Source organism: Argopecten irradians, chromosome 3 (genome assembly GCF_041381155.1).
Source record: "Argopecten irradians isolate NY chromosome 3, Ai_NY, whole genome shotgun sequence".
In the NCBI taxonomy this organism is placed as follows: domain Eukaryota; kingdom Metazoa; phylum Mollusca; class Bivalvia; order Pectinida; family Pectinidae; genus Argopecten; species Argopecten irradians.
The window spans coordinates 44,410,180-44,434,669 of record NC_091136.1 but is presented as its reverse complement, the minus strand read 5'-3'; the positions used below and the strand labels follow the sequence as shown (position 1 = coordinate 44,434,669).

Here is a 24,490-nt window from a genome sequence, read left to right as displayed (position 1 = left end):
ATTATTTTGATATTAATATTTTATCGAAATATTTAGTTTTCAATAACACACCGTTTGCGTAGTAATATACTCACAGTTGTAAACTTCCGGTCAGCGTGTCACTAGTGTCAGCACATGCAAAGGGGGACGGGCTGACATGGAATCTGTAGCTGATATTGGTCAACAATTGAAAGCAGCAGTTGATTCGAACAGAGCAGACATAGTTAGATCTATATTGGCGACATTAGAACAAAGTTTGTGTTTATTTGATACACGTGTCATGTTAAGTACATGTTATAGTGTTCCATTTCCAGTTTACAAACCGGTTTTGCAAACTGCTAATTACCTTCAACTGTTCTTACTTCAATATATCTTAGACATCTAAAATGGTTTCTGTAAATGGTCCAATACTCATGTTATATATTCGATGCATGCATATAAAGTTATTTCTAAATTTACCCAGAAAGACTAGAATGTAGATGTCCAAACATGTCAGAATGATAGTATTAGGGATATTAATTGTCTGGTGAACTTCAAAAAGTCTTTCACAAAGACTTTTCTAAATTCTTTAATAACAAAAGAAGACAAATGTTCCTTTCAAATGAGTTCTCGTGACAATAATTGGATTGGTCTGCAGTCCTGCATGAGAGAAACAGTTATCACTATGAGTAATCAATAAGTTAAAGTGAATAGTCGGGCAAGGATGGCTTAAGTCGGTAAAAATGGTGTGAATGTATCCAGTATATGAAATGGAAAAATAAAATCTCTCGTCAAAATCTGTCTGCGTACGAAGAAATTAATTTAAAGTATGGGAATTCTAAAACGTCCTCCCGGCTCACTATGTCAGTGGTTACATTTCCACACAGCCTCGCTTTCGATGCTTTCAACTTTTCTTTACTTTAATGGTCAGAACTGGGAAACTAAGCAGAACTTGACCGTCGTATTAATATGTGAGAACTTTTGGAAGGCCAATGAACGCATTTAGACTGGTTTTCTTTGCCCGACTATTCACTTTAATTATAGAATTACTCAAGTACAGGATTCTTGTTAGAAATAAGCACAATGTTGTTAATAAAAGTTTGAACAAAAATGGGTGTCATAAATAATGATTTTCAGATTGCCTTACAGCTAGTTTAAAACTAGATCTTTGCACAAATACATGATTTTTAGAGTCTTTCTTATTTCATAAGATGACAATTTTGATCACTGTCTGTCGCCACCATTGACTACAACACTCCATTTAGACATGTAGGAATTAATTTATGACGCCTTCTTTTATAAAAACATTTTAAGCAATTTCATGCATTGGTAATTCTCAGCTTAAAAAGGATATGGGAGTGGCCTAAAGACACACTCACTACTCAAATTGATAACTCTAACTGTTGCTAAAACGCTGGATTGTTGACTCGTATATATCCAAATGCGGGCTTGCTGATCATATCAAAGTTCCGTTTTTAGCCCTAGATCTTCATCAGATATGGGCTATTCAAATTGTCTTTCGTCCAGGGTCTGTCCCTATGTTAACAAGTCTTGTTACCGCTATTTCTCAGAAAGCACTCGAGGAATCTTTTTCAAATATCATTTGTATGTTACCTTAGGGCACTAGTTGTGCATATTGCATTTTGGGACCGATCGGTCAACAAGATGGCCGTCTGACAGCCATCTTGGATTATGATAGTTGAAGTTTGCACCTTAGTTGTGCCTGTGGCATTTTGCGATGGATAGGCAGCCATAATGGATTTTGATAGTTGAAGTTTGTTACTGCTATATCTCATAAAGTACTGAAGGGATCTTTCTCAAATTTTTATATGCACTTTAGTTAAAGTTTGAAAAGCAAAGAAAAGATCCCTCTTTCCATTGTCAGATGAAGATCATTCTTTGGTGGCCGCAAGATCCCTCTGGGATCTCTTGTATCAAGTCTTTCCCTTTTCTAAAATGTCCTATAGTGAAGTGGCATTTGGATTTGTTGATTTTCTACTAACGAAAAGATATTTCTCACCTGTGATCATTTCATATTTACAAAAAGAAAGAAAAAGTATCAGTACAATGCATTAGGTGGAAGTGTACTGCTTTTTAGACCTTTGCTTTCAAAATCTTCCTTTTTCTATAAAAGTTTCCATTTACCCGTCTTTATTATTGACTTGTTTGAAGCTGAGATTTCAACTTGATTTTTTCCTTTGTAAATTTTTGTCAGTATTGAATTAAAAGAGAATGATTAAATTTGATTTTTTTGTACATTTATTTTCTTATGCAGTTATTGTGCAATGAGGTTATAGTTTGTTTACATGATATTTTTTTTACTTCTCAGATAACAAAGACATACTTCAAAGTGTACTTAGTGATGTAAATAATGAAGAAGGGACCTTGCTTCACTTGGCAGCCAAGGTATTAGAATAATAAAATAAAGGACTCCTCAATGTCTTAATTAACATTTATGGAAAAAAATCTATTGGATGATTAATGACCCACTATGTTTCTGAAACAAAAATTAAAATTTGATAAATATTAATTATAACATAACAACAACTATATTGATTATCCAAGATGAAATTAAAACACCAAACAAATGCAAATCCCCCTATATAAATCTATGTTAATAGAGGAATAGAATGATGCTGGGAAAACATAACCTGTGTTATAGGAATTAACATTTAATCATGCATATCTGTTTAAAATTGTTTAGTAAGTAATGATAAGTGTAGTATTAATTGAATTATGTTCAAACACAGTCCTTTGGAAGTTTACTTATACATTTCTTATAAAAATATCCTACAATTCAGACTATTATTATGTCAATAATTGATCATTCATGAGGGACTTCTAAATTTCAGGGAGGCAAAACTGACATAGTGCGTGCCCTACTCTCTGCTGGTTCAGACCCTGGTATACACAATGCACAAGGAAAGACAGCCTTTGACCTCTCACTAGATTTTACACATGTCATTACTGTGTTCAATGAAGAACTCTTGCAGGCCACTGCTCAGTCAAAGTAAGGAAATAATATTAATTATTTATGTGCAAGACGAGGCTGTATGGTTTCGTGTAATCCAATGGATAAATGTTATAATCAGTAACAGGCATCAGAAAATATTATCAAATACAAAACAGCATTTAAAAATTAAGCGTACATTGTTTATCAGTAGCTGATCAGACATGATCATTGATATAAGAATAAGAACTTATCCATAAACAGACAAATATAACTGAATCACAATGTCTAAACTATGCAGGCAACTATTGCTGAAGTTGTGTCAAATCGTAACACATATGTATCTAATATTTAGCTTTCAAATTCAGGTATGATAAAACAAGGGAGGTAAATATGTATTTCTTTAGTCGACTAGGATAGATGATGCAGTACCACTCTTACAATACCAGCGAATCCATGGTTGATGTAGATTGTGTCATGTGTGATAAGTTTGACAGAAATATATTAAGTAATGATATTTCTATATTTGTAGTGTTGGTCGTGTGTGTCAGTTACTGGCATCTGGTGTAGATGTGAACCTGTGCGACAGTGTAGAGAGTGGAAACACCCCACTTCACTGGGCAGCCAGCTACGGCTCAGCTGAAATGGTTCAGTGCCTTTGTGGTAGGTTTTTCCAGTAGACATCAGAATTTGATTTACCATTTTTTCTGCTATTTTGTTTATTCAATTAATGGTAATGGCATATTTACCGTTCAAACACATTTCTCAAAAAAAAAAAAAAAAAAAAAAGAATGATAATAAAAGACTCCTTGTCGTTTGCAGCCAGAGGAGCTGTGGTAGATGCTGTGAATGGGACAGGTTACACACCTTTACATGACGCTGTGCGGAGAAAAGATCGGACTGTAGTCAGAGAGCTACTGGTATATGGAGCAGATCCTAATGTACAAATACAAATGGGGTGTGTACTAAATCAATAACATTCCCTGTCTAAAAAGTTTTCTCTAGTGCTGACACCAAAATGAAATCTTAAGACAAATAGAATATACAGAACCATCTTATTTAAAATGTGAAATTCTCTGATGCCTTTTCAATGTTGGTACCATGACTTTGGTGCCTTCAAAGTGAACAAAATGGATTTTATGCTAAACCATAAACTCATGAATGTACTTTTTAAGTTTGGTATTAAGGATAGGGTATTAGGCTTGCAGATACTGTGATTTTCAAATTCCTTTACCTATTGTCAGGAAGGATGAAGGTAAAACTGCCATAACTCTAACTATTGATTCTCCTGAGATTGTGGAGTTGCTGAAGAACCCTCCTCCAATTGTAGAACTGGTGCCAACCAATACAGAACTTAATATAGGTACCGGTAAGTTTTATTGCTTTTTGACTAAGCTTGAAATCTTTATACATGTATATCATTATTTTAATCACATGAATATGATGTAACCAGATGTTTCTTCATTATGAAAAGGCAGATTTTATATTGAATATGATTGAACTTGAAGAAAAGAAATCAGTTTTCTGTATAGTTGGTTATTTTCGCAAGGATATTTTCGCAACTTCGCTACGATAGCGAAAATTTGATCTGCAGAATTTTGAGAAATGAATTAATGATATATATATATACCCTTATAGTCGGACCATGAAAAATTTTCAAACCGCTGAAATTTTATTTTACCAGGTATTACTTTTAGTTCAATATGCAGAAATTTTGACCTGTGAAAATAACCGGCTATATGGTATGATGATGTTGGTCAATAATTTATTTTGTATAGACAAGCTGGCAGGAGAAACTGACAATAAAAACTTGGATCAGACCCCACCACTTAACACTCCTAATGGTGTCATTCCAAACAGCCCAGAATCTCCACAGCTCAAAACACCAACTTTTATGGTTAGTATGAAGATCTGATTAAAAGAGTTTGCAAATAATTATCGTACTGAAAAATATTAAAATATCATTTGTTATTGGCCAACACTACATTGATGTAATTGATTGAATTGTATCAAATAAGCATGGTTATTAATGTACGAGTGTGATCATAAAGCTATTAAATGGTGCAATGATGTTTGTTAACTTAAAAATATATTTCTTGAGATTCATAACTCACCTATTGTGGAGCAAAAGCAATTGACCGATCGCCAAACTCCGCCCACATTTTTTATTGGCCAATCAATTAATTTCACTATCATCCTCCGCGACTAGGATAAGTTCTGCTGTTGCTATGTCTGTCAAGCGCACGGTTGCTACGTAGAGTATTGCTATATACTACATATAGAAATATAGTTATCGTAGGCTGATAACGATAGAAACACAAAGGAAATGTGAGCTAACAATGTCTTTATTCAAATGACCAGTAGCCAGAGAGTATAATAGGATTACAGTTTATTCCGTTTTCAAAAAAAAAAGTAATTTAGATCGCTGTTTGAGTAGTAGATAACAAGGATATAAACTTATTTGCTCGAAGAATAAATGGCAATATGAAGTCTTTTTTGTTTAGTACATACATGTATGTAGACATTTCAATATGTAATAGTAATTATTTGAATGTTGATGGAGGTGTCTACACAAAAAATATTACATTAGAATGAAAACCAGTGAGTTACTGAATAAATATTTTTTTCATTATTCACGATTGTAATTTATTTCCAGTTAGCTAAGAGGCTGCTTATTGTGACACCGCCGTTTTCGTTTGTACAGTAAAACCTTTTGATTTACTTATTGTTTTCGTCAAATTTGATAAGTGTAAACGCTAGATATTGATCTGTATTGATTACCAGGATGAATATTTGGTAAGGTACAAGACTATATCAGTTCACTATCCTAAGAACTTGTACAATAGACGTACGCATATGAAAATATTAGCACGTTCTATCTACAGGCAATTGAAAACAGCATGGTATCATGTGTAAATTGACACATGCGATCTACCTGGAATTAACTCATGAGAACTGGCGGAAGTGTTATGTAACTGACTGATCATTCACACAACACGTGCCTTTTGTTACGGGATTAGATAATATTTGTTTACCATACATATTTAATTATAGATGCTTTTAAATTGTATCTGTTATATTGCTGCCTTAAAATCAACATGACTCACCATAAACTAAAACGTAAACATGTAATTGGTAAAAACTACCATACATCTACGTATACATGCAACTCAATGAAAAAGTTTAACCATTTATTTTATAGTTTATTCTTAAAACTATTGACTTCATACAAAACATCATGCTAATTTCATATCATATAAATACAAACCCTGCTGTATTTGAGTATTTGAGTCGAAAAACATGAGTTAAATTTAATGCAGGTTTGGATAATTGAACAAATATTTGAACGAAGATCTGAGGAAATATTTATTGAAACAAAATGGAGACAATATCTGTTTAAAATACATAATTGAATCATAAATTTTATTGAACGATTTATGTTGGTTTCATGATAATATATATTTTATTGTAATATGAGATGGTGTGATCTAAGCATAATATATGTGAGCACCAAATAGGCTAAGGTGACGACATATATTTACCTAATCAAATAGGTCAAGATGTTAGTAATTAACTCTATTGCCCCAGTAGGAGGCACTTCGATAATTAAGGAAGATCCATGTGTCCAATATAGCAATAAATAAATGTGTTTGTGACAAAAGTTTCCTGTGTAAATGTATCGTTGGATATATACCAGTAGATCTTGAAGTACATTAAACGGTACATGTCGACTACTTGCGCGCCACGTTAGTTCATGCAACACATCCGTAGCATGTGTGTTTTCTACACCTTTTGACGATACCACATTAAAGGAATTGCGATTTTCAGTGAAGATGTATGTATTTTTTCTATCTTATGAATAAAGAAGAAGGCGTAGAATGTGACTCTTTATAGTCCTATTTCGCCGTCTACTTTCTGGGTGGTGACAAAATTGACCTATTATATATCAATGAAATACTTCAGTAACCAGATTTGTGCAATAGTCTATATAATTTACGGAAGTCGTGTGATAATTATTTTTTTTTTGTAAAAAGAGCGTGTTCAGTTAAGAATTAAGATGTATGTACAAAATATGAATAAATACAGAAGTCCAGCTTCCACGGAGAGATACATTATGATAACGTTAAGCATGGGGCGATTTGGTCTTTCGCAAACATAACTTATATATCGACATGTGCCAAGTACATTTTTGTTCATGTAAAAGTCTAGATGATATCAGGAAAGTATTCAATCTGTGGTGTTACAACCGTTAAAAATCTCAAAGAAAGTCACGGTACGTGATACTGATACAGTCGCCATCTTTGTTAAAGCTTGACAGAAGTAGCAACAATTGCTAAGGAAGCAGAAAGAGGCGTGGCTAAATGGTCGTTTGGCGATCGGTCAATTATGACATTATGTAAAAGTTTTATAAATCATTATAAAGTTCTATGTTGAGTTTTTGATAAACATACTATTCTTATGTTTACAGCGGAGCCTATCTTACAACCAGGACGAGATCCAGCAAGTAGTCACAGAGGAGAAGATGGGCTTACTGTGGCCACAGCCACAACACATTCTACAGAAGGACGGCAAACCATTCTCTCCTCAGGCGCCTAATCTACCTGTCTATGTGTCTGCTGGCCCATCTCACAGTCAGTACAGTTCCCCGTATCTCAAATATACATTTTGTACTTAAATTTTCAAATAATACTTAAAATCAAAAATATGACAGAAATAATTTTCCTTCTGTCCTTGCAAATTGATATGATTTGGAGAAAAAAAAAGTAACTAAATTGTACATTGAATTCAAAGAAATAAGAAGCAGAAGTCATGTTTGGTTCCTAAATATCACTGAAAAAAAATAAAACTATCATAAATCTTTCAGTTGATGATAGGGGAAAATTATTTTTTTAAATGTGAAAATGATTTTTTAAAATGATATACCGGTAAACCTTTTCTAGATTGCCGTGATATTATACGACAGCTCAATGTGTGTAAGGGGAGATTTGAATTCCTTGGATATGACCTCAAAGTAGATACGTTTACACCACTTTCGGACACCAGCATTCCACACATCCTTTGTCACGTCAACAAGCGCCTCTGTCCGCTCTGGGCTTCCTACAAACTCATTGTTTCCAGTAATCAGGTAACATCACAAGACTGCAGGCTCATAAGAGAAATTTCAAATTTCTCTTCTGTAGTAATCCAGAATCAGAAATATATTATTTACTGATATTAATGTTAGTGTATATATTGCATGGGTTATGCAGAGTGGTTTAGAATGGATTTGATAGATTCTTTGGCAGATCATTCTTGAGTGGAAAGTAAGAATTTTGTAAAATCTGTCACTACAACTTTCAAGGGAATTTATATTATGTTCTGTATTCTGAAATGTTGTGAGTGATACAGGCCCTCAGAGCCTCTTGTGTCTGTGTTACAGATGAAGGTGATATGTGGCGACCTGAATGCTTTACACAGTGCCATATCTACAGTCTACCAACTGTTTCTGTTGTACTTTGATGAAGGCCGATCATCTATACCCCCAATATTGGTATGTACATGGAGGATTTGACAAGACGTTACAGGAACATATTTACTCTCTTTATCGTTGATATAATTGATCTATCCTTGAAATGTTACCCTATACATGTCAACCCAGATATGAGAGTGTTTACCTACCAAAACACAGGTCTTGTCCAAGTTTTGCATTTTGTGGGATCGTAGTGAATAAACGAATATTTCATGCAATTTTGCTTGGGGTTACAATTTATCTGTACAATGCTAGTGTATACAATTGTAACAAAAGCACTATGACTAACCATTATGATACTGTTACTGTTTTAGGTGGATGACTGGCCAGATATATCCTATAGAGGGGTGTTATTGGACATCTCCATGGGGCGTCTGACAAGCATGGTAAGACATAAACATCACTATCATCCCCAGGTGGAATATGTTTGCCATTCACATGAAAAAAACACCCAGTCTCAATAAATGAAAATAAAATACCAGGGCAACAAATTTGTTCATACATGATTATGACTTTGACCTTTATTTAAGGCAAAATGGTCAGTTAGGTGAAAATTTTTAAAAAGTAACCTTTGAATTACTACCGAAGTAAGTACTTCAGGCCCAATGGGCCTCATGATATAACAGGTATATCAGTTTCTCACATATGCAATCATATCTTTTTATCAATTAAGGTTTATACATTATTAGTTCAAAAAGGTTTTTACCAAGCTTGTTATATGTTTTCTTCTAATAATAGAAAAAATATTCACGCAATTGTTTATTTACAGGATGTTCTAAAAACAACAGTGGACTATCTGTCTTTGCTAAAAATCAATCAGGTAAGAGCATAATCTTGAAAAAAAAAAATTGATTGTCAAAGTGAAAAATACATCAAAATGTTTCAACACATCCTCAATCTCCAAGGGTTACAAACACATATGTCCCTTCAATAGAGCATATGTAATTGTAACCCCAGGAGATCAATGTACCAGTAACTGACCACTGGACAGCAGGAATGATTTTGACAGTGATAATTCTCTTTTTACTTCGGTCAGATGACTTATTGTCATCGCGTTTCTTCCGTCGTCGTCCGCCGTGCGTCGTGCGTAAGACTATTTATACAAAAGCCTACTCCTCCTTCATTCTTTGATGGATTTCATCCATATTTGGTTTGAAACATCATTGGGGAAGGACAATCATATTTTATATAAATGAGCCTGGTCCGACCCCTAGGGGCTGAGGGGTGGGGCACCAAAAGGGCAAATTTTCTTATTTTAAGCTTTAAAATCCTACTCCTCCTTCATCCTTGGATGGATTTCATCCATATTTGGTGTGAAACTTCATTAGGGAAGGACAATCATATTTTATATAAATGAGCCTGGTCCGACCCCTAGGGTCAGAGGGGCGGGGCCCCAAAAGGGCAAATTTTCTTAATTTTAGCTTTAAAATCCTACTCCTCCTTCATCCTTGGATGGATTTCATCCATATTTGGTTTGAAACATCATTGGGGAAGGACAATCATATTTTATATAAATGAGCCTGGTCCGACCCCTAGGGGCTGAGGGGTGGGGCCCCAAAAGGGCAAATTTTCTTATTTTAGCTTTAAATTCCTACTCCTCCTTCATCCTTGGTGGATTCATCATATTTAGGTGGGAAGGACAATCATATTTTATATAAATGAGCTGGTCCGACCCCTAGGGTCGAGGGGTGGGGCCCCAAAAGGGCTTCATCCTTGGATGGATTTCATCCATATTTGGTGTGAAACTTCATTAGGGAAGGACAATCATATTTTATATAAATGAGCCTGGTCCGACCCCTAGGGTCAGAGGGACGGGGCCCCAAAAGGGCAAATTTTCTTAATTTTAGCTTTAAAATCCTACTCCTCCTTCATCCTTGGATGGATTTCATCCATATTTGGTTTGAAACATCATTGGGAAAGGACAATCATATTTCATATAAATGAGCCTGGTCCAACGCCTAGGGGCTGAGGGGTGGGGCCCCAAAAGGGCAAATTTTCTTATTTTAGCTTTAAATTCCTACTCCTCCTTCATCCTTTGATGGATTTCATCCATATTTAGTGTGAAACATCATTAGGTAAGGACATTCATATTTTATATATTTGAGATAGGTCTGACCCCTAGGGGCTGAGGGGTGGGGCCCCAAAAGGGCAAATTATCTTATTTTAAGCTTTAAAATTCTACTCCTCCTTCATCCTTGGATGGATTTCATTTATATTTAGTGTGAAACATCATTGGGCAAGGACAATCATATTTTATATAAATGAGCCTGGTCCGACCCCTAGGGGCTGAGGGATGGGGCCCCAAAAGGGCAAACTTTCTTATTTTAAGCTTTAAAATCCTACTCCTCCTTCATCCTTGGATGGATTTCATTTATATTTGGTGTTAAACATCATTGGGGAAGGACAATCATATTTTATATAAATGAACCTGGTCCGACCCCTAGGGGCTGAGGGGTGGGGCCCCAAAAGGGCAAATTTTCTTAATTTTAGCTGGCCCACTTCCTGTTTTCAGGTTTCACTCTCTGATCTCAATGAAAATTGGTCTATAGGGGTTTTAATTGATGCCGAACAACGTGCAAACATTTTCGTAAAGATTATTGTATTCCAAGATGGCCGCTGGCCCACTTCCTGTTTTAAGGTTTCAGTCTCTGATCTTAATGAAAATTGGTCTATAGGGGTTTTAATTGATGCCGAACAACATGCAAACATTTTCGTAAAAATTTTGGTATTTCAAGATGGCTGCTGGCCCACTTCCTGTGTTCGGGTTCATTCCAGATCTCAATGAAAATTGGTCTAAAGGGGTTTTAATTGATTCAGAAGGGGGAACTTTAGGTGAGGACAATCATATTTTATAAAGGACCAGGCTAAGACCCATGGGGATAGTACGGCGGAGGTCCAAACTGGGAGCTTAGCTGAAATTTGGCTTTAAAATCTGACTCCTTATATTAATCCTTGAATGGGTTACAACCATATATGGATGAAGGGCAACCAAGTTTGTTCAACAAATGACATTTACCTATTTCAGAAACTTACATATTCAACTAAGGAGTTCCTTGTATTATTTATATTAATTGTTAACCACTACTTTATACTGTGACTTTGTTGTTTTGTGCCATGAGTCAGATGACCGTAAAGGCCCATGGGCCTCTTGTTTAGTTTAATTGTTAAAAAGATCTAAAAAGATTTTTTTTTTTTTTTTTTGTTTGATCAATTAACGTCCTATTAACAGCTATAGTTATGTAAGGACGGCCTCCCATGTATGCTGTGTGTTGTGTGTATGTTGTGCGAAATGCATGTTTTGGGAGACTCTGGTATATTCATGTTGTGTCTTCTTGTATAGTAGAACTGTTGCCCTTTTTATAGTGCTTTATCACTGAAGCATGCTGCCGAAGACACCAAGCAACACGCACCACCCGGTCACATTATACTGACAACGGTCGAAGCAGTCGTCCCACTCCCTGTATGCTGAACGCTAAGCCGGAAAAAACTACCACTTTTATAGACTTTGGTGTGTGTCAGCCAGGGGACATAACCCAGAGAAAAAACTGACTCTTTAGAAACCATTTGTGAAAGAAACATGCATAACTGATTGAGTTTGAAAATATGAGAAAATTGAAACTCAATCCATATTTTGTAATTGAAGACTTCTTTATAGAATGCAAACATTTCATTTTTCAGATTCAACTTTTCTGTCGGTTTTCTACTCAAAAGACTCCAAGATGGCAGCTAGCATATACTAAAAGGTACAGGAATGGATTTCTGAGTTTATAAAAAATATTTAACACATAATTGAGATTTGATATTAATATCAGGAATAAGAAAATAAAGTAGTCAAATAAATGTACACCACCCTGATATGTCAATATAAGGAATATGAAACACCAAAGTTACTACAGTTCACGAAAATTACTCAATTGTGTTATGTAAAGGGTTTTTCACGCCGAGTATTGATATTGCTGTACAAATCAGCAAACCAATTAAATCACATCTGAAAGTTATCTGCCCTTGCAAGTAAGTATTGATTGTGATGTCATGTGTTTACAAGAGTAACGCAACACTTTTTTGAGAAAATGATGTGATTGTCACTCACAACCTAATGACATCACAATGGATCATACCTACCACAGGTAACTCTGTAATATGCAAAGACATGACATAAAGATTAAAGACATACCTGTATTGGTCCTCAAGTTGTGTTTATACCTACTTCCTTCACAGTGATTTGATGGATTTGGAGGATCACTGTACTGCCCTTGGTATCCAGGTTATACCAATCCTAGAGGTGGCGCCACTGGTCCAGTTTGAAGACATTGAAGAGCTGTATGATGTTTTCCAGGATTTCCTCTCCTGTTTTCATGATTCACAGTAGGTACCATGTTAACTAGCTATTAGGTTATGTTATTATCTGACTGTTGATCAAATGGTCAAATAGTTTTTCCTCCTATAATTTTGTGACAATTTTTTAAAAGAGGATAGAAAATGATAAGCATGTTTTGAACTTAAATACATTATTACATTAGCCATGGTCCATGGATTTCAATACCATGTGTATCATAAAATGTTTCTAAAAATTAACTATGAAGAAGATAACAAGTCTTTGTTTTGATATGTAGGTTTGTGAGTTTGGGGCCGCGATTGAGTAGTTTTGTGCTGGACACAGATGAAGGTCGTCTGGACATGACAGATTGTGTGAAGATGCTACCTCTGAGTGACCACCATACAATACAGCTGTGTGGCTACCCTCTACATGAACTCGGTACTGACCTCTTACAACAGCTGCCACCCAATGTTGTTATCAACGAATATGGTATACAGGTACGTCTCATGGCAAGACAGCAATGTGTATAGGTGATTGTCACACCTTAAAATGGTGGTAGTGTATAAATATTGATTATTTTGTGTGCATTTCTTCCACTTTTCTATCTAATCATTTCCATTCCAAGTCATTAATTATTTTACTTTATGATGGTAATAATAGACATTTGTTGTTGTCTTCAAAATGTTTTCATTCAATACTAGTTTTGAAACAGAGACACCTCTTGCGATTAACAAGGATACGAAAATATCAAAATATTCTCCTCTGCTTTCAATTTCTTAGTGGCCCAGCATTAATTGTGAGTCGCTGTCTGAGAGCAGAAACATTAAAATGAGGTTTGAGAGGCATGTCTGGCTAAGGTTGCAGGCACGCGCGATATTCCTCAAATACAGTCAAATTCAACTACATAACAAATTTGATAAACAAAATTTCATGTGTAATGAAATAAATACCATTTTCCAACTTTTATTAATTATAATACACAAGACCATTTTAAGCCAATTTTTGTTTATAATATACTCATTATTGTGTCTGTTTCTCTCATTTTTCTCTCATTTTCTAAGTAATGGAAAGTTCTTTAAAAAAAATTACCTTGACCAATCAACAATAGAGGAGTATCATGTTTGGTCGTTTTAAGGCCAGTCTGTAAATAGTAAAATATTTTGCATGAAGATATCTTTAATATATCTGGCTGCAGATATTGTGTGCTATTCAGAAAATAAAATTATTTTGGACCTCCAATTTCAGAGGTCAAAAGTTAAAGTGTGAAAATTTTGGTTTTCATTGTTTAAGTCCGTTTTCATAAATCATTAGATTAGAAATTATATATTTTATTGTATGCCAAAAAGTGTCTAATTTACTAACGTTTTGAAAACCTTCACAACACAAACCAATTATTTAGAACCAATTTACAAACAAGTGACCAATACAAAGGGAACATGAACCCCTAAATTGAGTATTTCATGGCCCTTGGATCTTTTGTTACCCTGTGGGTGTCAAGTTTGATAAAACATAGCTTTCTTTCTGCTTTTAACTCTGAAGTGGCCATGCATGTTTTGTAAGTCACTATTCTGAGAGCAGATACATTAAACTGAGGTGCGAGAGGCATGTCTGGCTAAGGTTGCTGACACGCGCGATATTCCTCAAATAGGTACATATATATGACATTCACTCTAGGTATACCTTATAAAAACCAAAAACCAGTATTGACATGTGTATTTCTGTTTTTAGGCTGATTATGATTTCAGAAGGTTTTGTCGTCCTCTTTCTGATCTAGGGTAAGTCTAGGTTATCCAAACAAAAAGCATGATTGAAAAACACTATATATATCTATAAGTAACATATAAAAATAGATTTATTAAATGGCAATTTGATCAAATAAGTTTCTGCAAATAAATAATCTTGTATTAGTGTAGTGATAATTTCTATAATTTGTTGGTATTACTGTAAATATACATGTATATAAAAGTTTAATACCATACTTACTTTCAGTATCAATTTCTACGTGTGTCCTGGCACAGCTTCATGGAACAGGTAAAACATTCATTTATCAATACAGTACTAAATGGGGTTCAGTCTTGATAATGCAAAACTACATCAGATAACAGTATTTAATTTAACACCAAATATTGAAAAATTTATTATGTTTAAACATCAATTGCTAGGTGTTTTCTTTAGAACTAGAAAGATGATAAAAACTGTATAAAATAAGGTAAAAAGGAGCCTTTACAATAAATTTTGTTCAATGGATTGACTTTGTCAAACATAATACATTAGTTGTGTTATATGTGTTATTTCCAGTTTCTCTGGTTGTCCTGAGGCAGCCGTAAACAACATCTTCAGAGCTGCTAAATGTGCCGTCAATCAAGGAGCCATCGGCATGATAACATGCAATTGGTCAGGAAAGGGTCACCTGACTCACCAACCTTTCGCCTGGCCAGGTTTCCTATTAGGAGCAGGACTAGGCTGGAACTCTAGTTGTCATCAGGTAGGGTGTGATATTTTAGGTCTGGACTATTACTAAGTAAAGGTAGAATTCCAGTTGTCATCCCAATAGGTGGTGATACTTCTTATTTACAACCAATTTGTTAATCATGAGCATACCATTTTGTAATGTTTAAGGATCAATCGCTATTATTAAAAGTGTTCAAATAGGTTTGATTGAAAATATACAGAAAGCAATCTATATCTGAACATTTTCAATTTCAAAACAGGTTTAAATCCGAACAATTTCAATTCATATAAAATGTTGAGGTATAAAATTCATGATTGATACCATGAAGAGAAAACTGGTGAAGTAGGTTCAGAAGGAAAAATAATATGGATGTATGTAATTTTTACTGTGAAGACAAAGAGAATGAATATTTACAGGTAGTGTGAACCCAGATGAAGCAGCCATTACATGATTGTGAATCTTTGTTTATTGACAGGATTACCTGTACAGCAATTTGTCTGAGCTAATGAATCGTTATGTGTTCAGAGATGTGAAATCAGTAGTAGGACACGTGATAGTGGAGCTCGGTCGAGCAGAAACCTACCTCATACGCTGTGCCAGGGGACAGTCAGGTAATCAGAGTTAGAAACCTACCTCATACGCTGTGCCAGGGGACAGTCAGGTAATCAGAGTTAGAAACCTACCTCATACGCTGTGCCAGGGGACAGTCAGGTAATCAGAGTTAGAAACCTACCTCATAACGCTGTGCCAGGAGACAGTCAGGTAATCAGAGTTAGAAACCTACCTCATACGCTGTGCCAGGGGACAGTCAGGTAATCAGAGTTAGAAACCTACCTCATATACTGTGCCAGGGGACAGTCAGGTAATCAGAGTTAGTACCTCATACTGTGCCAGGGACAGTCAGGTAATCAGAGTTAGAAACCTACCTCATATGCTGTGCCAGGGGACAGTCAGGTAATCAGAGTTAGAAACCTACCTCATATGCTGTGCCAGGGGACAGTCAGGTAATCAGAGTTAGAAACTCATATGCTGTGCCAGGGGACAGTCAGGTAATCAGAGTTAGAAACCTACCTCATACGCTGTGCCAGGGGACAGTCAGGTAATCAGAGTTAGAAACCTAACTCATATGCTGTGCCAGGGGACAGTCAGGTAATCAGAGTTAGAAACCTAACTCATATGCTGTGCCAGGGGACAGTCAGGTAATCAGAGTTAGAAACCTAACTCATAAGCTGTGCCAGGAGACAATCAGGTAATTAGTTACAGAGTTGTTTACAAAAAATTCCGTAGGATGTATGCTCTGTCAAACCTGTATCACATATATTATATTGAAATTGGAAACACACTTGACTATTGCATTCCAATACAGAAACATTCAACAACTGCAAGTGTTCAACCCACAAGAAAAGTGTTTGCATGCCATCTACAGAATATTGGGTTTAATGCTCAAGAACATTCATCCTTAGGTTGATGATTTTTCTAAAGTAACCTTACCACAAGTAAAAAAAAGATGTTTTAATAAATGGTCTGTCAATTTAAGCTGAATAAAAGAAACATTATTAAACGTAAACTTGGCATTGTGTTATTAGATAGTGTTTTAAAAGTGAGGCTGATTGTGATTGCTGTTTAGGTAACGACTGCCAACGCCTGCCTGACGACCAGGGCTCCACCATGTTCCAGCTCCTCCTAGGCCCAGACAGTGTCCCTTTAGAACATATCACCATGGATGCCATACAGGTAAAACTAAAACTTAATACTAGATTTAAGTCTTACAATAAAGGTGTGTTTTGATATACAGTCAAACTTTGTTTACTCGGAAGTCGGCAGGACCACAGTAAAGCTGAGATATCAAAGTAATTAAGTTTAGAGAACTAGAATATATAGTGAAACGCTTGGTCAAGACTACCAGAATTCTTCAATTGAAAGATCTTTGAAAGAGTGCAAGTTAATGAGGTACAACAGCATTTTAGACAGGGGTCGCAGTGGCTGAGTGGTTAAGATGTCTACTTAATACCACTAGCCCTCCATCTCTGGGTCGTGAGTTCGAAACTCATGTGGAGCAGTTGCCTGGTACTGACTACTTATCAGTGTTTTTTCTCCGGCTTCCCTCCACCATCAAACCTGACTCATCTTTACATGACCCTGACTGTTAATAGGACGTTAAACTAATATAACCAAACTAAGTATGAGACAATTTGAAGGCTTCTTTGTTGTCATTATGTGACAATTTTAAGGCTTTGTGGAAATGCTTTGTGTTTCTACATAGGGAGACAATTGTTTAAATCCATGTTCACAACCCACTGTAACATGTCATATCTATTTCCAACAGAGGACAATAAGACATGTGAAGCGCTGCCACACAGAACTAGACAACACAGACATGCGTTGTACCTGTAATGATCTCATCCTGGCCGAACTCCAGCTGACATGTGACCTCATGCTGTTTGCTATTAGGCAAGTAGAACAGTGACAAATCAGTTGTTCTAAATTAGACAGGTTTGGAAGTTTTAAGTGACCTATTTTGATCTGTCAATCATTGCCAAATTTATGTCACTGACCTATATTTTGACCCTTTACCCCAAATTAAGAAAAAAAATTATCAAAGCTATATCTCCTATATCGTAAAATGTACTGGATTTCCTTGCTTGGTGTACAGGTCCATCTTGTTGAAACAATGTATCACATACCAGAATTAGGTCACAGTGACCGACATTTTACCTCATTTTTAGAAAAAAGTTTGTATGGGAATAATAATAAAATAAACCCTTTAAGAGGAATTAATGAAAGTTCTTTTCACACAATGCCATTGTACTCTTTCTTCCTGCAGAGTTTGCCGTGCACTGATATTATCAGGACGAAACCCTGTGGGTCATAATGGGTTTCCTGTTGTCAACTTTGGGATCAGCAATCTACCAGCTACAGCCAAGACAGACCTTGCCAACAGGTATCATTCTCATTATTATTTTCTCGCAGTAAAATTTATATCCAATATAAGTTCCAGTATATGTATAAATAGTAAAATAACACCTGTCTGTCAGTCTACCATCACTGCTATTAGAATAATCTGGCTGATCAGGTATGTAGTAAGAAGTCAAATGCATTGTGCAGTCTGTTTCTCTCTTATGCAAAGTTATGTCTCTTGGCATGAAATTGGGGGGGGGGGGGGGGGGATATAGTCTTACATATGATTGTCCTATCTCGTAATACTGAGGGTTGATGGATTGACGTGTCCTTGTTCTGTATTTAAGGGAGTGAGGGCACTTATGTATATATATGTAGACATTTTAGTTTTTACTAATTCAAATCTTAAATTTTCTCTGTTTCATAATTCAGGTTGCTAGAGATGTTGGAGCGTTACAAATCTGTGTGGAATGGACGTTACTTAGAACATGTAGGACGCCAGGAGTCCTTAACCACTCTCCACACACTTCTTAAAACATTCCTCCCTGACCAAGAAACAGCTGAACTCCTAGAGGCCAAAGATTGATGACCGTTGTTGCCTTACTCCTAAATATATACATCGTCATATCTTCTGTATGAAAAATTATGTTGTAAATAACAGCAAAAATACCGATGAGAGATTATTTTGTATCAATTGTATGATATGGTATCATTACTGTATCATCTGATATCAAATTAATGAAGTTAGAAATCCGATTTATTCAGGAACACTCAAGTCTGAGAAATAAAATTAAAAAAAAAAAAAAAAAAAAAAAACAATAATAAATTTTGGTATGTAGACTGTTGGTATGAAAGAATACTGTAAGCTTATGTATTTTAGTGGTATGCATGTTTTAGTGCTTTTTTTTTTGGTTAAAAATTGTCCACAAAATTATGATGCTTACAACATTTTCTATGTCGTTGATATATTTTTTTATGATTGTGCACATGTGAATTGGGCATGATTGTGCCAGTTTGAATTGGCTAACATGGTCAGAATAGATTTTGCATGCTGTAATTTAATTACAGTACGCCAATGAATACCAAGTAGTGTATCTATTTACAGTGAACATAAACCATACTTTATAAAGTACGAATTTATGATTTAATATCTAAGAGACTTTCAAATTTTAGTTTTCATATTTGGGAAAGATATGAGTTAATGCTGTTACCAAGTAATATCACATAGAAGTAAAAGGTGTTTATCAAAGATGTTTGATGTGATACATATAACTATTACTAAAACTATAATTTATTAGTTACAGAAAATGTATTTATAGTATACGAGGGTTGTAAACAAAGGGCTCAAAGTATAGAATGGCATAAAATTGATATATTAAGTATAAGTTTGTAGATCTGGTTTGAATTCTTTATATGGCTGTATCTTTTATTTATCTATTAACTGTGGGATTGCTTTATATGGGTACATTTCACGCACAGGTTATCGGTACTTTTAAATATAGTGTCTCGACAAGACAAGCACTTGGTGAATTTTGAATATCCTACTTTTTAAGATTCCATTTATTGCCTTGTTATAATTTATTTTCTCATATAAAGTGTTTTGTTTTTCATTTATTAAAACCCTGTTTTGTAATATTAAGTTGCATTTTAAAAGACAATATTTTAAGATAGTGTTCGGATATGGGATATAGGAAAGTTTTTACCTGATAATCTGCATTCAAATTATGTTGGAGAAAGACTTTAAATAAGGAATTCCCTGAGGCAGATACTTGTTAAACAGAGCTAATTAATAACATATTGTGCTTAACACGCTACAATAGTATCCACTATATAAAGAGAAAATATATACATATTATAGTAATACATCAACTCAGTACAATTTTGATGGGAAATTCCAGTCTGAACTCCAGAACAACAACACATAGTGTCAACACATAGTGTATATGGTGGATTGTGTCTAGTAATTAGATATTTCAGAAGCACAAGTGACAAATGAAAATTATAATAAAAATAGATATATTATGAATATTGAATGGGTTTTATGGGAATTGTTTAACGTGGGGTTTATTAACTGGGGTATACATTATATTCAAAAGGTATATGTGTTACACAATTCACATGCTTTTAATATATGACAAAACAAGTTGAAGTGCACATGCCTTTGTCTGTTTTTACTGTTGTTATTTGATCTAGATATACTCGTTTGTTCTGTTAATGTTTTGATATACATGTATTGTTTTCTTACTCTTATCTTTTATGTACTCCTTTGTTCTATAAAGTTCATTATTCAGAGATTTTTTTTTCTTTGTAAAATGTAGAATGTGTGATTGTGATACTGCTGATATGATAAATCTCATTTAAAGATGCTCCACCGCCGACAGAGCATAACTGACTCATCATTTGAACAGTAATTGGTGTTTAATTGTGTATATGTGTGTAATTAACACAAAAAAATGATATAAAAATTTATTTTGCTTTGGTGCATGTGCAATCAGTACTTCATTCCATATAGGACATAGTGCCATAGGATTTTTTCAGGATGCAATTAATTATTTTTAATATTTTTATCTTGACATAAAATTAGAAGCTCAAACTTTTCAATGGTGATAATGGTGTAAAGTAAGTAACTTTTGTAACTAAAGAAAAATACTCCATCGTCTGTTGCTGTTTTTGATAGAGGAAAAATACCATTTGTCAGCGGTGGAGCATCTGTAAGTATGAAGACCCAATTAAATACAGGGGGGAATGAATGTATCGCAATTGTCAGATTCCTACAGTCCACAATGGTGTGTCGGTACTTATTCCACACTGCTTCTACTATCTGTACAACTGATGCAGTTACAGTATCTGTTTTGTTTGTTAACTTTAGTCATAACAATTGTAAAGTGCTTATTTGTGAGAGTACAGGAGTATTGTGTAATCATGTGATCATTGTGATATTAATGTACGGTCAGGTAAAAACTAAGGCTATAAAGACACACTAGGTAAAAAAGTAGAAAAATAGACTGGTTCATCTGAACAGATCATATGTAAATTTTTTAAAAAAAAAAAAAAAAAAAAAAAGTTCTTAGAAAAATATACCTTTTACACGATTAAAAATACATCGTAAAAACCTTTTTTTATATAAACAACAATCTGAAATTAACTAAAAGTATGATGAAAATTTTAAGATTTTATCATTTAAGTATTTTGTGCAATATATATTTTCTTGAAATTAATTGATTTTTAAAAGAAAAAGAAACAATTTGAAACTATATTAATGTGCAACATTTGTCTTTTTCTTTAATGTGTGAAATGAAAATCACAATGTAAGATTATGAGGTAATTATGAGGTAATTGATATCGTTCATAATTCCCAAAAGCATTTAATTGGTACAAAGACATGGGCTTGTTGTAGGATAGATGTGGTATGCTTGAAACAGTAATACATTGATCATACCACATATGTATGTGCCAAGTTATATATATATATATAGCATTAATGTATTATATATGGAGGGTTATTATAGAATTTTATAAAGAGGTCATATAGTGGAGTATAATAGAAACTTTTTTGTCAATTTTCTCAGTTATATTTTTATACTAGGTTAATTTATATGATAATCACTGATAGCAGTTATTAGGCATCTTTGCTTTTTGTGTGCTTTACAGAGTGTACTGAAGGAAGATTTCTTAATTTCATTCCAATAAAGACAAAGTTCAAAAAATATATGCAACAGTTATTGCTTGCAAAATTATTTCCCTAAGTTTAATGACAGCTTATACATGGTAAGCAATGTATTTCTATACCAATGTATTTCTATACATGTATTTGGTTCAAAAGATGGTATGAATGAAAACCAAGACAATTAACTGGATGAAAGTTCATAAAAATACTGAAAGTATTTCTGCTACAATTCTTCAAAAGGTAATTCAGTTTAGTGCTTTCACAATTAACTTTGTATTGCAATTATGTACGAAATCATTTTAATTAACATTTTATGTTCATTATCTACTCCGTATGATTAATTATGTAACTAGATTGGTCCAAAATCCACCAGTTTGGCAAGTATTTTCTTTCTAATCTTTATTTACAGTAAATAACAAACAACAGTTTGCAGATCGACAGGTCAACCCTGCTCTTCCAAAAAATGTCAAATTTAAATCAATTAATGGTTGTGATAAATTTAAATTCATACATACCCAACGAATATGTTTTGGGTTGAGAGTGAATTTGAAGCTTTTGTGTCAACATTTCTTTATCATGAACACAATAATCTCACAGTACTGTAGGCTACTATGTAGCCACCCCTAGATGTGATCTGATACTGCAATAAACTGTTGATAACATAAATGTCGACTACTGTTTTTATCTATACATGATATTTTGTCCAGTACATGTGGCACTACTGCATAACCAAATAAATGGTAAACAATGAACAGCAGAACAAGTTTACAGTACACATAACGCTTTCAAAATCCTTTCAGGTTACTAGTTAGGTAATCATGAATAATCTGATTATTACAACAATCTTTATTGTTAAAAGCATTTAAAGTGTATTTCAAAGTGTCCAAGTGTACATGTAGATGGTCATGACTTGAAAATTAGATACAGAATCATGGTTTGTTACAAATAACAAATCCAGACGCAAATGCGTTGTCAAAGGAACATCACCCTCGAAAACCCAGTGTCTAAATTCCACTACATTCCGTGGGCTTACTAACGTGGGTAACCGACGACGAAGGAACATTTGGAGCATTGCGCCCAAAACAATGTCATTTCCCTATAAAATTCTATAGCAAGCTGTTTTCGCTGGCCGGGAAGTTGTCATATTTTAACTTATTACGAGAAAAAAAATAGCTAGCTAAAGTGTCATAATAACCGGTAACGGTATTCAGTTCATGGATTAAAATCACAAGTGTTGGAGTAATGTCATTTAGGACCGAGAAAAAGTCTTGGAAGTGTGAATTACAATTGATGTTCTTAATTTCAACAAATGTTATTTCCTAAAAATATTAAAAGGGATCGAACAACAGGTTAAGCCTATAAGGTTCTCTCTCAGATAACAGTGCATTTAATATTATATACATGTAATTTACAAAATATACTTTTTGAAATATAAATTTATAGTATCTGAAAAATGATGTTTTAAAGTCAATAATAACAGAGTAAACACAACTTAACGAAAGTCGCATCTGATGGTATACTAGTATGAGACTTCTCTCCTCCTTTTTTGTCTAGCTCTATCGCCAGCAATGTCAGGTATCGCCAATTGTTCTGAAGACTAATTGTCCTGATCTTCAGTACAGACATAGTTCATACTTCTAATCCGCTGACCTCTTTATCCCAAACATCGATACCACCCTTGGTCATTTCGCCGATCTTTCTCCCGATCTTCTTTCTGCTTACACCAAGTGCATTGTGTTGTGTATCTTGACGATACATTATAAAACATCTTGGATCCCGATGCTATCGACGGTATCTTAACTGATCCTTTTCCTTATAACATATTCCTCCCGGTCCCCTCATCCTCGATACTCCAGGGGTTCCGATCACCTACGATCTCTACACCCCTGGACTATCTCACAGTGAAATTGAAGGCAACTCAGCTGAAAATATTTGACCAATCACAGACCAGCAAAGATTTCCTTTGAAGACTACAGAGAGAGCGACGCCCAACTTCAAAGCCACATAGTCAACCACAGTGTACCGTTATACGGTTCTTTTGATGTACATCAAAGGACTAAATTACCTGTTCTGTTCTGTTGCCTCCAGTTTTACGATGAGATAGTCCAGGGGTGTAGAGATCGTAAGTGATCGGAACCCCTGGAGTATCGAGGATGCGGTCCCCTATATAGACCCCAATCTCTCTCGATCCTATAGCCGACCTCTCTTCCGATCTATCATCTCGGTTCTTCTGGTGCTATAGCGTCATCTTTCCCGATAACGAATTTGTCAATTTTGAATGGTAGGTAACGATAACAGGTACAGTACTTCATATTCTCTAATTTACATCTCTAGCTGTTGCTTATCTCTGATGATATATATAGCCTAGCGTAAACTTGGGAGAGATATGCAGTTGTTTGGCTGGGAGATAGATACTATAGGATATATGGGGATCTATGTCTGGAAATGATTAGGACTGAAGTGGATAATAAAGTTCAGAGCAATATCCTTACTGAACGTTGAAGGAAATATCTTCTTTTCTATAATAACCAAGCGCCTGGCATCATACCTGGTCGACAACAAATACCTGGTACATCAACACATCCATGCAGAAGGTAGGTATTTCTGGATGTGTGGAACATGTGAGCCATAGTAAGCTAATAAAAAAGCAAAGAAAGCAAAGACGGAGAAAAGAACTTTTGGTGGTGTGGTGAGACCTGGCCAATGCTTACGGATCAGTCCCACACAAGTTTATTGAA

At 34.8% G+C, this 24,490-nt stretch overlaps 1 protein-coding gene across 2 annotated transcripts; it reads left to right on the top strand.

Annotated features, from left to right (window-relative positions):
- Nucleotides 1-86: 86 nt before the first annotated feature.
- LOC138318735 (uncharacterized) lies at nucleotides 87-22,418 on the top strand. 2 transcript variants are annotated; one of them, XM_069261383.1, is made up of 23 exons: nucleotides 87-233; nucleotides 2,288-2,364; nucleotides 2,811-2,968; nucleotides 3,441-3,571; nucleotides 3,731-3,866; nucleotides 4,153-4,271; nucleotides 4,687-4,805; nucleotides 7,377-7,539; nucleotides 7,849-8,033; nucleotides 8,328-8,438; nucleotides 8,732-8,803; nucleotides 9,187-9,237; nucleotides 12,096-12,160; nucleotides 12,636-12,782; nucleotides 13,031-13,232; nucleotides 14,464-14,510; nucleotides 14,725-14,766; nucleotides 15,034-15,220; nucleotides 15,663-15,798; nucleotides 16,815-16,921; nucleotides 17,514-17,638; nucleotides 18,012-18,128; nucleotides 18,518-22,418. In XM_069261383.1, exons 1-23 carry the CDS (start codon nucleotides 137-139, stop codon nucleotides 18,669-18,671), a joined length of 2,748 nt encoding a protein of 915 aa, XP_069117484.1. In that variant the 5' UTR covers nucleotides 87-136; the 3' UTR covers nucleotides 18,672-22,418. The 2 variants fall into 2 exon arrangements, with proteins under 2 accessions (XP_069117484.1, XP_069117483.1); XM_069261382.1 differs by having other exon boundaries at nucleotides 4,153-4,277.
- The last annotated feature ends 2,072 nt before the right edge of the window (nucleotides 22,419-24,490 follow it).

Excerpts from the sequence above, each read along its gene's own strand:
- LOC138318735 (XM_069261382.1), top strand. The coding sequence starts at position 137 with ATGGAATCTGTAGCTGATATTGGTCAACAATTGAAAGCAGCAGTTGAT. Across the intron at positions 234-2,287 it reads ATTGGCGACATTAGAACAAA|ATAACAAAGACATACTTCAA; the intron begins GTTTGTGTTTAT and ends TTTACTTCTCAG. Across the intron at positions 14,767-15,033 it reads GGCACAGCTTCATGGAACAG|TTTCTCTGGTTGTCCTGAGG; the intron begins GTAAAACATTCA and ends TGTTATTTCCAG.